Source organism: Homarus americanus, unplaced genomic scaffold (assembly GCF_018991925.1).
Source record: "Homarus americanus isolate GMGI-L3 unplaced genomic scaffold, GMGI_Hamer_2.0 scaffold45562, whole genome shotgun sequence".
In the NCBI taxonomy this organism is placed as follows: domain Eukaryota; kingdom Metazoa; phylum Arthropoda; class Malacostraca; order Decapoda; family Nephropidae; genus Homarus; species Homarus americanus.
Window position 1 is genome coordinate 2,292,890 of NW_024744839.1, and position 14,233 is coordinate 2,307,122.

A 14,233-nucleotide genomic window follows, 5' to 3' on the forward strand; every position below is an offset into this window, starting at 1 on the left:
CTCTCTCTCACCCCCTCTCTCTCCTCTCATCCCCTCACCCCCTCTCTCTCTCTCCCCCTCCTCTCCCTCACCCCCCCTCTCCTCCTCACTCCCTCTCTCTCTCCCACCCTCTCTCTCTCTCACCCCTCTCTCTCTCCCTCTCACTCATCTCCCCCACCCCCTCCTCACACCCCTCCTCTCACCTCTCTCACCTCTCACTTCCCTTCTCTCACTCCTCTCCCTCTCTCTCTCTCACCTTCTCTCTCTCACTTTCCCCCCACTCCCTCTCTCACTTTCTCTCTCACCCCTTCTCTCTCTCTTCCTCTCTCTCTCACCCCTTCTCTCCCTCTATATGTATATAAACGAAAGCCGAAGAGGTAGAAAGATTGATCAATTTGTTGATATACTGTATATTGTGTCTTATGTCTCTAACTGCATTTCTGTAATCCCTTCCAGCGTCGCAAGAGGGAACAGACGATTACTCTCCGTCTACCTGTGTGTGTGTCTGTCTGTGTAGCAGTCTGTCTGTGTGTCTGTCTACCTGTGTGTTAAACTACCTGTGTGTCTGTCAACCCGTGTGTCCATCTACCTGTCTGTCAGTCTACCTGTGTGCCCGTCTACCTGCCTGTCAGTCTACCTGTGTGCCCGTCTACCTGCCTGTCAGTCTACCTGTGTGCCCGTCTACCTGCCTGTCAGTCTACCTGTAAGTCCGCCTACCTGTGTGTCCGTCTACCTGCCTGTCTACCTGTAAGTCCGCCTACCTGTGTGCCTGTCTACCTGTAAGTCCGCCTACCTGTGTGCCTGTCTACCTGTAAGTCCGCCTACCTGTGTGCCCGTCTACCTGTAAGTCCGCCTACCTGTGTGTCCGTCTGTCATTCATTTCCCATCTTGTCGTTCCAGATACAGTAACCCAAAACCTAACCTAACCTAACCTAACCCGGCATTCTACTGGACACACTAAGTGGTTGACACACTCTGGTGGTGAGAGTCCTGGATCTATCAATAAACTCTGGAAGGATTAAGGATATGAACCGACAAGGATTAGAGGCGGCCAACATAATTCGTAATACCTGGTGCTCACAGTGAAGCAAACTACATTATAAAGACTGGGATAATTGACCTAATCTAACCTAACTTAACCATGATAAATCTGGTAATAGTGTCAGACAAATGTACAGCGGGAGAGAGTGATCTTGTGTACTGTCACTCTTTGTCATAACGAAGCCAACAAAGGACCTTCATGTAAATAAACCTGTAATGACTTTTGGGCGTGGTCATCTAAATCTTTGATGGAATCGACTTGTTGTTTACCGTTGTTTGTATACAGTATACCGCACTGTCCATATGTGCACTCTCATGTCTGAATCAATATTAACTTGTATGATGAATTACTAAATCTCTCTCTCTCTCTCTCTCTCTCTCTCTCTCTCTCTCTCTCCAGTTGCTAATAACACAAGAGAACAGACCAGGTAAGTGAAGGACAGTACTATACACCAACACTGGTAAAGACAGCGGGCAGCAGAAGCACTCAGCCTCGCCAGGCGCGGCGCGGTGTTCCCTCCATCCCATAATGAAAAGAAAGCACCTGACTCCAGCAGGTGGGTCACACTTCAGTAACACAATTAGAGAACATAAGCCGTTCTCAACAGTCGCCAGCCCTGTGCCGGCAGTGGCGTTCTTCTGTGGCATTAACGTAAGTGGCACAGGCTCTCCCGTGGTGCTCTTGTTGACTCATCATAAGGATCAACCAATCAAAAACGTTTTAGGAGATGAGATCATTCCGCTGATAGGTTAGAGCCTTTCCGCCAATGACGTCCTGCGCTGGAGTAATGTATCGACCAATCAAGTCGTTTCTCCGCAATGTTGGTAAGTGCACTGAGGTAAAAATTGCTTCATTCTTTTCTAGAATTGACTAAAAACTTATTTGTGAATACAAACACACACACATGTGAATATTTTCGTCCTACGACTGCTGTGTCTATATATATATATATATATATATATATATATATATATATATATATATATATATATATATATATATATATACACGAGTATATTCGTTTATTAATTTTCAGGTGTGTTAGGAGGGAGTTGTTGACACTGGGTAGGTCAGGGTTGAGGCAGGAGGAAGAGCCTCACTACACCACCACCTGGTCCCGGCAAAAGTTAACTATAGGGGGGGCGGGGGATATCCTGGGTCGTGCTATGTTTTCTAAGGGTCAGTACGGGTGACTCAGGTCACTCTGGCACTGAACATTCTCCCTGTGTCGGCCTCTGGTGCTCTGGCTGAGTTTTTTAAACGCACTGGATTATAATGAGGCCCCACAGATGGCGACCATCATCACATGTGTGATATTTCACAGTTGTAATGAACACTTTTCAGGTTTGAAATAAATAAATAAATAAATAAATACATGGATATGATCACCGAGCCTGATGTAATAAATAAAACATCGATACATAAATAAGAATGAAAGCGTGGATATAATGACTCATAATCATTTGTATTATGAAGAAAAATCATCCTAAAAACAAAGCTTTTGTCAAAATAAATGCGGATCCCCTGAAGCTTCGCCATTCAGCTTATCCCACATGAAGCTTAAACACCTTGACGCCGCTACCTGAGGGGAGCTAATCTTCAGGTGCTGGTCTTAACTACATCACTGACATGCTGTGTGAAGGAGAGGATATATAGAGAGAGAGAGAGAGAAAGGAGGGGGTGGTGGAGAGAAAGAGAGAGAGAGAGTTGATGAGGGTGGTGGGTGTCAGTAGCAGTATAGCTGTGGTGAGGTGCGGACGTGTGGTGATGGGGTCTGGCCCGTGTCACAGCTCCGTGTTAACGCGACTCAATAACAAATGTAACACAGGTATAAGAACACTTAATGAAACAGATGATGAAGAAACTCGATAGGAAACAAGTAAACGAAACATTGAGAATTATATGAAACAGGTGCTGAAAATAAATGAAAGAGTGCAACGATAAATAGATGAAACAGACGAGAAGAAACAAACTGAAACAGAAGACTAATGAAAAGAAAAATAGAAACTAATTATTGGGTATTATAATATTTATTGATCGTAAGAGTGACGTCAGTAATCAAACTACCTGAAACAAAAGTAAAACAAATAAACAAATAATCAAGAGTTGTTAGAAAATTACAGACACTTATTTGGATATATTAAGCCTTCTATTGTATAAGTGTGTGTGTGTGTGTGTGTGTGTGTGTGTGTGTGTGTGTGTGTGTGTGTGTGTGTGTGAGTGTGTGTGTGTGTGTGTGTGTGTGTGTGTGTGTGTGTGTGTGTGTGTGTGTGTGTGTGTGTGTGTGTGTGTGTGTGTGTGTGCGTGTGTGTGTGTGTGTGTGTGTGTGTACTGCAGAGTTCATTAGCACAACTTAGTCATTTTGTAGAGTGATATTGATGAGGGAAGGCACAAGGAAGGTGGTGTATATGAACAAGTACTTCTGGTGTCACAGTAAACAGTCATAAACTTATCCCATATAGGTAGACTGTCACGTTAGTAATATTCTTGATGTCAGATGCCGTTATTATTAGTGATAGTAAAGCTAGAGACAGAAGATGTAATCGCTGAACCATTGTACGAAGATTTTAACGCTGTACTGTACTATAATTTATAACCAAAGTTTAACGAAAAGAACAAAGAACAATAATACCATAACAACAACAACACTGATCTTATATAACAAACTTTCCTAAATATAAGTGTCGACAGCAACATAATTATCAAGGTTGACTTATACTCTTCTGTCCTCCACTTACACTACCGCCATATACCCTAACAGACACACAGCCACCGCCCTACAGTGTCCACGTGAACAAAATAACACAGGAACTATCGGCTGTGTTGAGAGAGAACGCCGGGTGCGCTCTGAAGAACACCATCAATAATGGATACGTTCACTCCAGCAGTCAATACAAATGAGCTGTTACTGAGGGAAATAAATACTGCAACCCTTTGTCGACAAGTGTTATAATTTTTGTCATGAATAATACAACATCAGACACGTAATCTGTTAGTCATTAATCACAAAACGCTAATGCACTTAATTCTCTTGCAACTATGAAATATGTTTATAAAAGCGTGTGTATTATTCAGTCGTCCAACTAATGGCCAACAATTTTAACAGTTGTAATTTATTGGAGCACAGTATAAAATGATGTATTATTTCCTTGTGTAATACTGTACTATCGATACACCTATACTGTGTTCTGCCAAGCAATAAATACCAAGTACTTTGTTAACCTAATCTAACCTAACCTAACCTAACCTAACCAACACACACACACCAGGAACTCAAGACTGGGAGGAGGGGGTGTCGGGGTGAGGGAGTGTCGGGGTGAGGGTGTGTCGGGGTGAGGGAGTGTCGGGTGAGGGAGAGGAGTATGGGGTGGGGGGTGTGTGTCTCATGATTATTAATGGTTGATGAACTAGTGTAATTACCAATGGTGTTAAGCCCTTAAAGACCTTTATAGTTACTGAAGCTCAACAATACACAGTGAACGAGGTCATTTCCAGCCATAAATAATCCCTGAACATGGATCCGAATTATCAACGGTTACAGAATTATCAGCAGTGGAAGTTATAGGAGTAATTTCCGAGTGCTTAGAATGTTTTATTGTGAGCTACAGAGTTTAATTGCATAGTTTACAATGAATGTTCAAAATGGCCGTCTTCAGTTACACATTCTAGCTCTTCGTAACATTCAATGATTAACTTTACCATGAATGTTAAGGTTGATTTGTAAACGTTCTTCAGCATTCATAATTCGACGAAGCAGTTTGTTTCTTGTGTTCGTTTTATGCTCCTATACGGCCTGCAGAGCGCTTTAAGGCCCTCACTTCCCATTTACAGTCCAGCTGGGTAGTCTGGGTATGTCCTGGGATCGAAACTGAGAACCTTAGAACAGTAAGCGAGAGTTGAATCCACTCGTCCACCGCACCATTATGATATTTACACGTACAGTACAAGAGATAATGTAGGAACTACAAACTGCGCACACACACACACACACACACACACACACACACACACACACACACACACACACACACACACACACACACAGTAAATAGAGGTACTTGCAAAATAGCTATAATTCCAATATTTTTCTTTAGTTTTCGAAAATTTAAATAGATCTGTTTATAGGGACAATCATACAGACAACCATCATACAAAACGTGCAGCATCAGTAACTAAACCCAACTAATCTAGCCATTAAGGTGGAGCATTAAAAACAAAAAGTTATTCTTATTGGGCAAAAACATAATTTGCGTTTCAGGCTTAATAGGATGACTGTGTGTGTTTCACGGGACATTAACGAGGGCAGTTTGTGTATGAAGGGTGATTAAAAGTTGTTGTGTGTCCGAGTAATGGCTGACCTGTGTTCTGTCTCTGTCAAATGGTCAGGGTCTTAAAGCAATTAGTAGGGCGTCGTCTACCATGAAGAAAGATGACGGCAGGAATGGCGTTTCTCCACATTATTTAATTTATTTTTCTTTTGTTACGTAAATAATAATGAGACAAATAAAGACCTATTAATAATTCCAAAGGTAATTTCAGTAAGGCGGTGAGTTATGTTCCACCAAAGATCACTGATGACTAACATACTCTGAGTCATTACTGTCCCCACGGCAACAAACAGTGAACACAAGGCAACTGGATACAGAAAGAGGTGAATGAACAAGTTATAACTCAGTGACGACGGACGTGTATGTGATACGGTGAAAGAGGACGTGAGACTCAAGGACCACGCTAGAGTGTCAACCACCTGACGGGGGAACACCTCAACATGGACACACTCCTCTACCTCGCTCTCCTGCTGCTGACCCCACACGGTAAGTCAAAACGACACACACACACACACACACACACACACACACACACACACACACACACAACACACACACACACACACAGGTTAAGACAGCACAACATCAGGAAGATAAAGGCGCCTTCTAAGAAATTCGAAAACCTTAAAATTGCACCGATTTATCCCGCTTGGCAGCCCTCCATTATATATTTCAGTACCGCTCCAAAATGTATAAGATCCACGAAATGAAATATTCTAGTTTTACATTACATTATTTTTTACCTGGAGGTGTCGCCGTGTAGCTGTACAGACCCTTAGATAAACAAGTGGATAGTTTGACCCTTATCACCTAAATCCTTCCATCATTAGGTCATGGCAGGGTGATAATGATGACCTCAGAACCCCTTAAATACGGAACCCTCAAATCTAATGGTAACTTTAAATGGTGTTAGTAAATAGTGAAACAATGAATGCAGTAATACAAGGCAATATACTGTACTATATGACATCTTCGTGGGGTCACCTGAAGATTAGCCACCCTAGCACTATTTGGGGGATGAGGTTACGTTACGTTAGGTCAGTAGATAATTATAGTAGTGTGTTCCTTGTTACTTGTAGATTACAGTATGATTCCTTGTTACCTGCGACCTGTTGTTACAGAGTTACTATCATCCCCTAGTACAATAAGCGAGTGTCTAAATAAATACATAAGTGTTTTACAGACACGTATATTAATCACAATTAATTATTAACCATTTAAATACATTAATAATTCACCACAGGTATATTTTGTCTCATATATTCAATTATGTAGATTTTTTAGCCAGGCTCCCAGATATGCTAAACACGCGTCATGGTGTAGAATTATTTAGAGCCTTAATGGTTAAATCCTTCCTCTACAAAAAAAAGTCAGATATTATCCAGGTTCATTTGAGTTCCACTTTAATGTTCACAATTCCTTCATGGCGGTGAACATAACATTATGAAAACCCTTCACTGAAAAACTGTACAAGAATCCATGTTTATCTGAGTTACAGCCCTCACTGTTTTTATTTATTTATTTATTTTAAATATTGTTGGTTACATGTAGAACCGGGCCGCCAGTCCTAATAGGTTAGGTTAGGTTAGGACACAGAAGAACTTGGACAGCTTTAATAATCCATTCTTTTTTTCATCTTCGGAATTAACGAGAAAATATCCTTATTATCCAAACAATTATCAAGATACAATTATTTTAGATAATCTACTTACCGGCTGGAGAGAAGGCCTCACTAACACAGCTTAACACACTCTCCTGCCTTCCCCTCTCCCTATATATTATACACGGGGGAGAGGTAGCTAAGGTAACCAACACTGCACAGTATATATACCAAGTGTAGAGGCGTTCCAGTTTAATTATTTTTTCCTCAGTGTCAAAGATAATGAGTTTTTAATTACTTAGCAAAAAAAAAAAGCAATTAATCTGGAAAGTTATTTAGAAACAAGCGATGAGCAGTGTTTGGTATGATCTCTCTCTCTCTCATAGGTTTTTCACTCTAGTAATTAAACTTAAAACATATACAGTATAAATTCGATCTAAATATATTATAATTAATATAATAATAATAATAATAATAATACATATGAACACAATAACTCCCTCTACCTGTTGACTTATTTGCTGACTCGAGTGACTTATACCTGCCTGTACCTGTAGGGATTGGCCTAATGAGCACGTAATTAATTATGAATACTGTTCCTCTTTCCGTTCTCCAGTAACGTGGCCGAAATACATACATACATACATACATACATACATACATACATACATACATACATTACCTGGGAGAGTTAGATTAGATTAGGTTATATTTCATGTTAGGTTAGGTTAGGTTAGGTTAGGTTAGCATTAGGGTGAATAATAAGGTGAAATAAACTGAGGGGGGCTAATCTTCATGTCCTCTAATAAATATCAACGTATCAGGTGTTTTCGTGTCTTGTAGTAATATATCAAAGTGTTTCAACAACCAAGGTATTTAAACACATTAGACAACAGCTTTTACTAATTAGGAAAAAGATTTGACTTCGTTTATCTCACTGTAAACACGAGAAGGATTACGAGCTACGAGGATTAAACCCATTAGGAACGACTACTACTACTACTACTACTACTACTACTACTATATCATCTACAGGTCTGTCCAACGGCTACAGTGACCACTACAACAACTACTACTACAACAACAACAACAACTTCGAGGACCACAACTATTATTTTGACTACGATAAGAGTGAGGAAGGAGACCTGCCTATCTTCCTGTCTCAACCTCAGTCCTTCACGGTAGAGGCGGGCCAGTCTGTCACCATCCCTTGTGACGTGGAGAATGTAGGTAAGAGAGAGAGAGAGAGAGAGGCCTCAACAACAACACACTGGGCTGGTTGGTCAAGCAATATCCACTTACAGAACCCGGACTGTCAACACTCGTCCAGACCCAACAATACTGTGACCTTTACCCAGCCCTAGGGGACAGTGACCTTGCCAGGGACGATGGCTGCCCCTTGAGGACAACCCCCCTTGAGGACGATGACAAGCCTTGGGACGTGAGCCCCCTTGAGGGACGTGATTGAGGACGGTGGCTTAGAGGACGATGACAACCCTGGGGACGATGAAGTAACACCGTAGGACGATTTTGTGTGCTGTGTGTGTGTGTGTGTGTGTGTGTAAACATTGCTTCATGTGGACCTGGATTCTCTCAGTGACCAGCAAGCTGATCTTCAAGAAGCTTCCAGCCAGCGGTGGGAGGGAGAAGCTGTTGGCTGTTGGTAATGAAAGAGTCACCAGAGACCGTCGCTTCAGTGTGGACGGCTCGCGCCTCACCATCTCCCACGCCCGCCCCCGCGACGCTGGCACCTTCCTCTGTATGTTCGAGATGGACCCGCCCATCCAGCTCACACACACCCTCGACGTACAGTTCGCGCCCACCATCAGAGCCCTGGCACCCCCAGAGCAGCAGGTGGCCAAGGACACCACCGTGATCCTGCAGTGTAAGGCACAGGGCAACCCAGAGCCCATCATCACCTGGTCCCGTCAGGAAGGTCCTCTCCCCTCAGGCCTCCCTACTGAACAGGCAAGTGACATACCATTGGTCTCGTACACACACACACACACACACACACACACACACACACACACACACACACACACACACACACACACACACACACACACACACACACACACACACACACACACACAGTCTTCATTTCATTTTTTTCCCTAATGAGGGACAGATGCCATAATGGAGGTCAGGCCTTTTATAGGAAAATACAGAAAAGATCCAATAATCAGAGTTTTATACTGGAAAAGACTTAGACTTTAAAGAGGGGCAGGTAGGTCTTAGCTACTGGTAAGCCGTGAGAAGGTAAACAATTCCCGAGATTGGCAATATATATCGTGGCAAAGCTTTTCCCGCTATGACAGGAACCATCAGCCAAAACAACTCTCCATTTACTTGCCTTCACTGACAGCTGTAATACTCCCTGGACAGCCCACTCCCTCGCTCATACCAGTACAGTACAGTCTGCCTCTCCCTGGACCACCATATGATCCTCCTCACTCCTGTCTTCACCAAGTCAGCAACGCACCTTGTACATATATTTTTGTTAGGTAATTTTTAATTTTTTTTATAAACTCATTTCTTGAACATTATACAGTACATCTTTTACATTATTTTACTTCATTTATATAGACGATAGAATGTGTCATATCTTCTCTGCCGTTTATATGTTTCCACCAATTAATTACCGTACATGGCTATAAGAGACCTGCCAAGCGAGGAGTTGTATTAAAGTATATCAACTGTATGCTTTCTTTAGAGAATATTTATGGGTTTATCTTAGTAAAGTGTTTCATCACCACACAGCTGAGCCATCATATGTGTCCCCCGACCAACAACACGGTCTAGCATCACGCACTGGAGGAAGCTGCCCTCAAAGTACTATATCACTCCTCAGTATTTTAATGTTTTGAACACATATTAGAAAACACTGAGACACACTATTTTACCACAGGGCAAGAGTCTGACACTGAAGGGTGTTGACCATCACGTGGAGGGAACTTATCTCTGTACAGCTCACAACGGCATCGGACAGCCCGCCTCAGCCGCCATGACCATCATCGTGGAGTACCCGCCGGAGATCACCACGGAGAAGGTCAGTTAAATCTCACAGTTTACACACAAGTCTTCATCTGATTAATAGTTTGATGCCTATTGTCAGCTCAACGTTATCTTGAATGGCCCCCATTAGGACGGGTCCCAGTTCTAAGAGTTAGGACAAACCGGACGGTGTTAGGACTTGGGCCAATTATTGTTGGGCCTCTTAGGACTGGGGCCTATTAGTATTGAGGCCTCTTAGAGCTGGGGCCTATAGTACTGGGGTCTCTCAAAAGTGGGGCCCATCAGACCAGTGACCACGTACTTCCACAGGCCGTCGTGAGGACTGGTAAAGGAGACAACGTAGAGTTAGTGTGCCAGGTACGTGGACGACCTTCCCCTGACGTGACGTGGACGAGGGATGGAGTGCCAGTCCCGGACGCCAACATGGACACCCGCCTACATCTACCAAGACACCACAACAGCTCCAACAACATCCACATGAGCCTCAGCCGCGCCGCCCACCGCCACGCCCTCACTATCAACAATGTGTCAGAGAAGGATTTCGGGGCGTATGTTTGTACCGCCTGGAACACCCACGGTCAGAGGCACGCCCTTATACATATGACAGGTGTGTGTTTAACCATGACCTAACCTGTCACTCTCCCCACCAGGCCTCCCATGACAAATTTTACATTGTTATCTCCCCAACAGGCCTCCCCGAAACGCCTAAGGTGACGAGTAGCCCCAGCGGGGGGGAGAGGACCAGGTACTCCTTCACCTGGCAGACAGAGAGCTACTACCCCATCACTGAGTTTCTCATTAAGTACCGCAAGACACACTTGGGCGCCTGGCACGTGAGTGACTGTGTCTCTGGTCCTTCCATCTCTCCCTCAGTCTATGTGTTACTCTGAGTGTGTGACCACCACCAACCGAGGCACTTGCACTAGAGGTCATCCTCACAGGGAATAGGAGAACTGTAAGTGTGTGTGACCTGTGAGGGACAGTAGTGAACATCTCCAGCTTACATTATAACGTGGCTCACAAGGGTACAATGGGCACTTTCTATTAATATTTTATGAACAAAAATCTGTTCTCTTGCCTAAGCTCACCTTAAAGGCTAACCCATTGGACATTTAAATTTATTAAAGGATTTTACTGCAGCTGTCTGCCAGCTATAAGCTTCAGCTTGCTAGCAATCCTGATCCCTTAATATGTATATTACGTGAAAACTTGAGCCAGACTCAAGTAAGGCTCAGGATGAAATATAACTGACAAAGACTTTCTTTAGGGGGGAGGGAGGGAGAATAGCTAAGTCTTCCACTGGTCGAGCTTCTTAAACTATTAATTAACTGGATTCCCAATTTATTGTTGTTTAATAATATATAACAGAACCAATTCTCTGTATCCACGTGTCGGCCATTGGCTCATGTTTCCTAGTGTTCATGAAAATGTGTTTCTTCAGTGCCAGACGTAACCCACCACAGGTCTCCTCTAGTTGACAGCCACAAGGCGTTGGTCAAGCAGTGTAGAAAGTTTCTCCCTTGTATAATCATTTGCACCCATAAGTGTTAATTAGCTCACACAGGCTAATAGCAGCGTTCTCATCCCCGGACAGGCCACCAACCGCACCATAGTGATGGCTGGGTCATGGGAGAACGTGTCCAGGAAGGTGGCGACAAAGACCGTGAAAAAGGGTTCACCATATTTCATGACGTTCACCATAACGGGGCTGGAGGTGGCGACGGACTACGTGGCCGTCATCAGGGTCAGGAACAAGTATGGCTGGTCGGCTGAGTCTCCACACTTCGCCTTCTCCACCAAGAGAGGTAAATACAGTACAGTACAGTACACTTGAGTCTGAATAACATAAAGTACAGCAAACCTGATTTATCTATCTATTTCGTTTCAGCCATGGCGGTGTTGTCGTCGGAGAGCGGAGCGAGGTCACACTTCCCTGGTTCCTACACCTCAGTCGTCGTCACCTCCCTCACACTCTTCCTAATTCATATCTAGAGCACAACACCTTTATTAAGAGCTTATCATGATGGCAGGTCAAATGGGCCCCAATTCTACAGTAATAGGCTGTAGTTAGCCAAGCCTCAACACAACCTAACTTGGTGGGTCATGTGGTTGAGTACACAAACTTTCCACACGACCGCACCTGATAGTCCCGGACCAGGAACCTAATCTAACCTAAAACCTAACCTTACCTAACCAGATGGAGACGTCAGTAATTCACATTGACAATTACGATGATTAACAAAGCCAGGTAAAATTGCTTCATCGTGATTACAGGTAATATGTGCCAGCATAGTTTGATAGTCTTAGAAGATTCTCGTTTAAAGAATGTTTCTCTACGAGGAAACATAAACATGGAAACGTGTGTTACAGCGTGTCTGTATTTTTCAAGCCTATTATGATTATCTTTCTGAATGGGCCTATATATTTACCTCATCTGTTTCAATATAAGCAAGAGTTATTGTCTTCACCACCCAACATCCACCCAACTATCGTCGTTGTCTTCGTCAGCAGGTTCAGTTCCCCGTTTAACTCAGTAGCTTTAAACATACAGTACGTGTGTTTGTCCTCCCTCACGGTGCTCTTGTGTTTATCAAAGCTTCGTCATATTGTCCAGGCTGTCTTCACTAGTCATGGGTAAACATTCCCCTGTTCGCCCCATGTTATAAACAAGCCTTTGAAATATTGCGTCATACTTGAACTCGTCCATAGTGTTATATAAGAAAGTAATCATTTAACTTATTATCTTTGTGACAATAGAGAGGAACAAGTGTCCATGCTGAGCCCTTAGCAATGTTGGGATGTTCTTTTAATATTACATTTGATGGTCAAATAGGTTCGAGTTGTAATAGGCCCCAGTCTTACCACAATCTTATCAACAGGTTTAGGAGCATGCTGTAATGGGCTCCGGTCACCGGGGCCCATTACACCATGGTAAGGTTAAGTTAGGTTAAATTATGGCAAAATAAGATTGGTGCCAATTAGGACTGGGCCTCATCTGACCTGCAACCATCCCAGTTAGGTAACGAAGATGTGACGCAAACAAATGTGGACAGTGAATGTGTATTTGTGGCTTCGGAAGCAGTTTACCTTCCATGTTGTCAGTGAAAAATGTTTATTAATCATATATTATGCACAAGTTGTAGCTGTTGAAAGTGTACTGTAGGTGTGTTCACATCTTAATGTCATCTCCAATTGTCAACAAAACTCTGAAATGTCTGTTTGTATTAAATTCATAATTGATCTTTCACGTTTGTATTGAATGGGTCAAGGGATAGAGAAACAAAAGAGAGAATGATGTAGGAGAATGTAGATAGTTTTAGTAGAAGACCAGAGAGTGTGAAGAAATATTTACACGACCTGCCTCACACCCTCTTCCTATACAGTGTTCACGGTGAAGCCTTGTTATTAATTCACTCTGTGTGTGTGTGTGTGTGTGTGTGTGTGTGTGTGTGTGTGTGCGCGCGTGTTACACTAAATAGGGATAATTGTCAATTAGTATTAACTTTTATGTAATTATCTTTTTTGTAACCTTGTGACTGTTACGTGGAGCTTTTCAGTAAGACTATTAATATATAACAGTTATCACGGCTCTCAATGTGTTGTATATGGGTGTTGTGTGGTGCTGAGAATGGCTGCTACATCAAACGGACCCCAGTCCTAATAGGCCCTAAATGAACATAATAATCACTAGAATTTGAAATCATTACGGCTGGGGTCAATTAGAACTGGAACTCCATCATAATGGTTGTGTTACAGTATAATGCATTGACCACATATGACCTTGTTCAGTTCATATGTCTGTCTGTCTGTCTGTCTGTCTGTCTGTCTGTCTGTCTGTCTGTCTGTCTATGTAATATGAATAAACGTTCTTTGAAAGTGATGTTTTGTTTGATTCATCTTTATGTCACGGTGATGGTGTTGTCATGTTACTGGCCTGAGTCATCACGGTACAGGAAGACACCAGCAATATTCTCACCAATACATGACGTCACTATGAAGAAGATTATACAGAGGAAGAGACAACAGGTAATAGACGACACCGACAGCCTATAGTAGACGGAATAACAGCACAACGGTAAATTGGACAGCAATTATCACCACAGTCAATAATGAACCATCTCGTGCAACTAACTATGAATGAGAATACTTTATGCTGCGATTCACCATTTAATCTCCTAAAATGAGAATATGTTAACATAATTTAATATTTTCCTCGTTAATTTGCTTTCATATCAATTACCGGGTTAAAGGGATTTGTGTTAGCAT

The 14,233-nt window shown here is 42.7% G+C and overlaps 1 protein-coding gene across 1 annotated transcript; it reads left to right on the forward strand.

Moving 5' to 3' along the window:
• The first annotated feature begins 2,756 nt into the window (after positions 1-2,756).
• On the forward strand, positions 2,757-13,847 carry LOC121878091 (protein amalgam-like). The gene is made up of 9 exons (XM_042384083.1): positions 2,757-2,849; positions 5,551-5,835; positions 7,985-8,179; positions 8,547-8,917; positions 9,861-10,001; positions 10,277-10,574; positions 10,658-10,800; positions 11,562-11,772; positions 11,856-13,847. Exons 2-9 carry the CDS (start codon positions 5,790-5,792, stop codon positions 11,957-11,959), a joined length of 1,509 nt encoding a protein of 502 aa, XP_042240017.1. The 5' UTR covers positions 2,757-2,849; positions 5,551-5,789; the 3' UTR covers positions 11,960-13,847.
• The last annotated feature ends 386 nt before the right edge of the window (positions 13,848-14,233 follow it).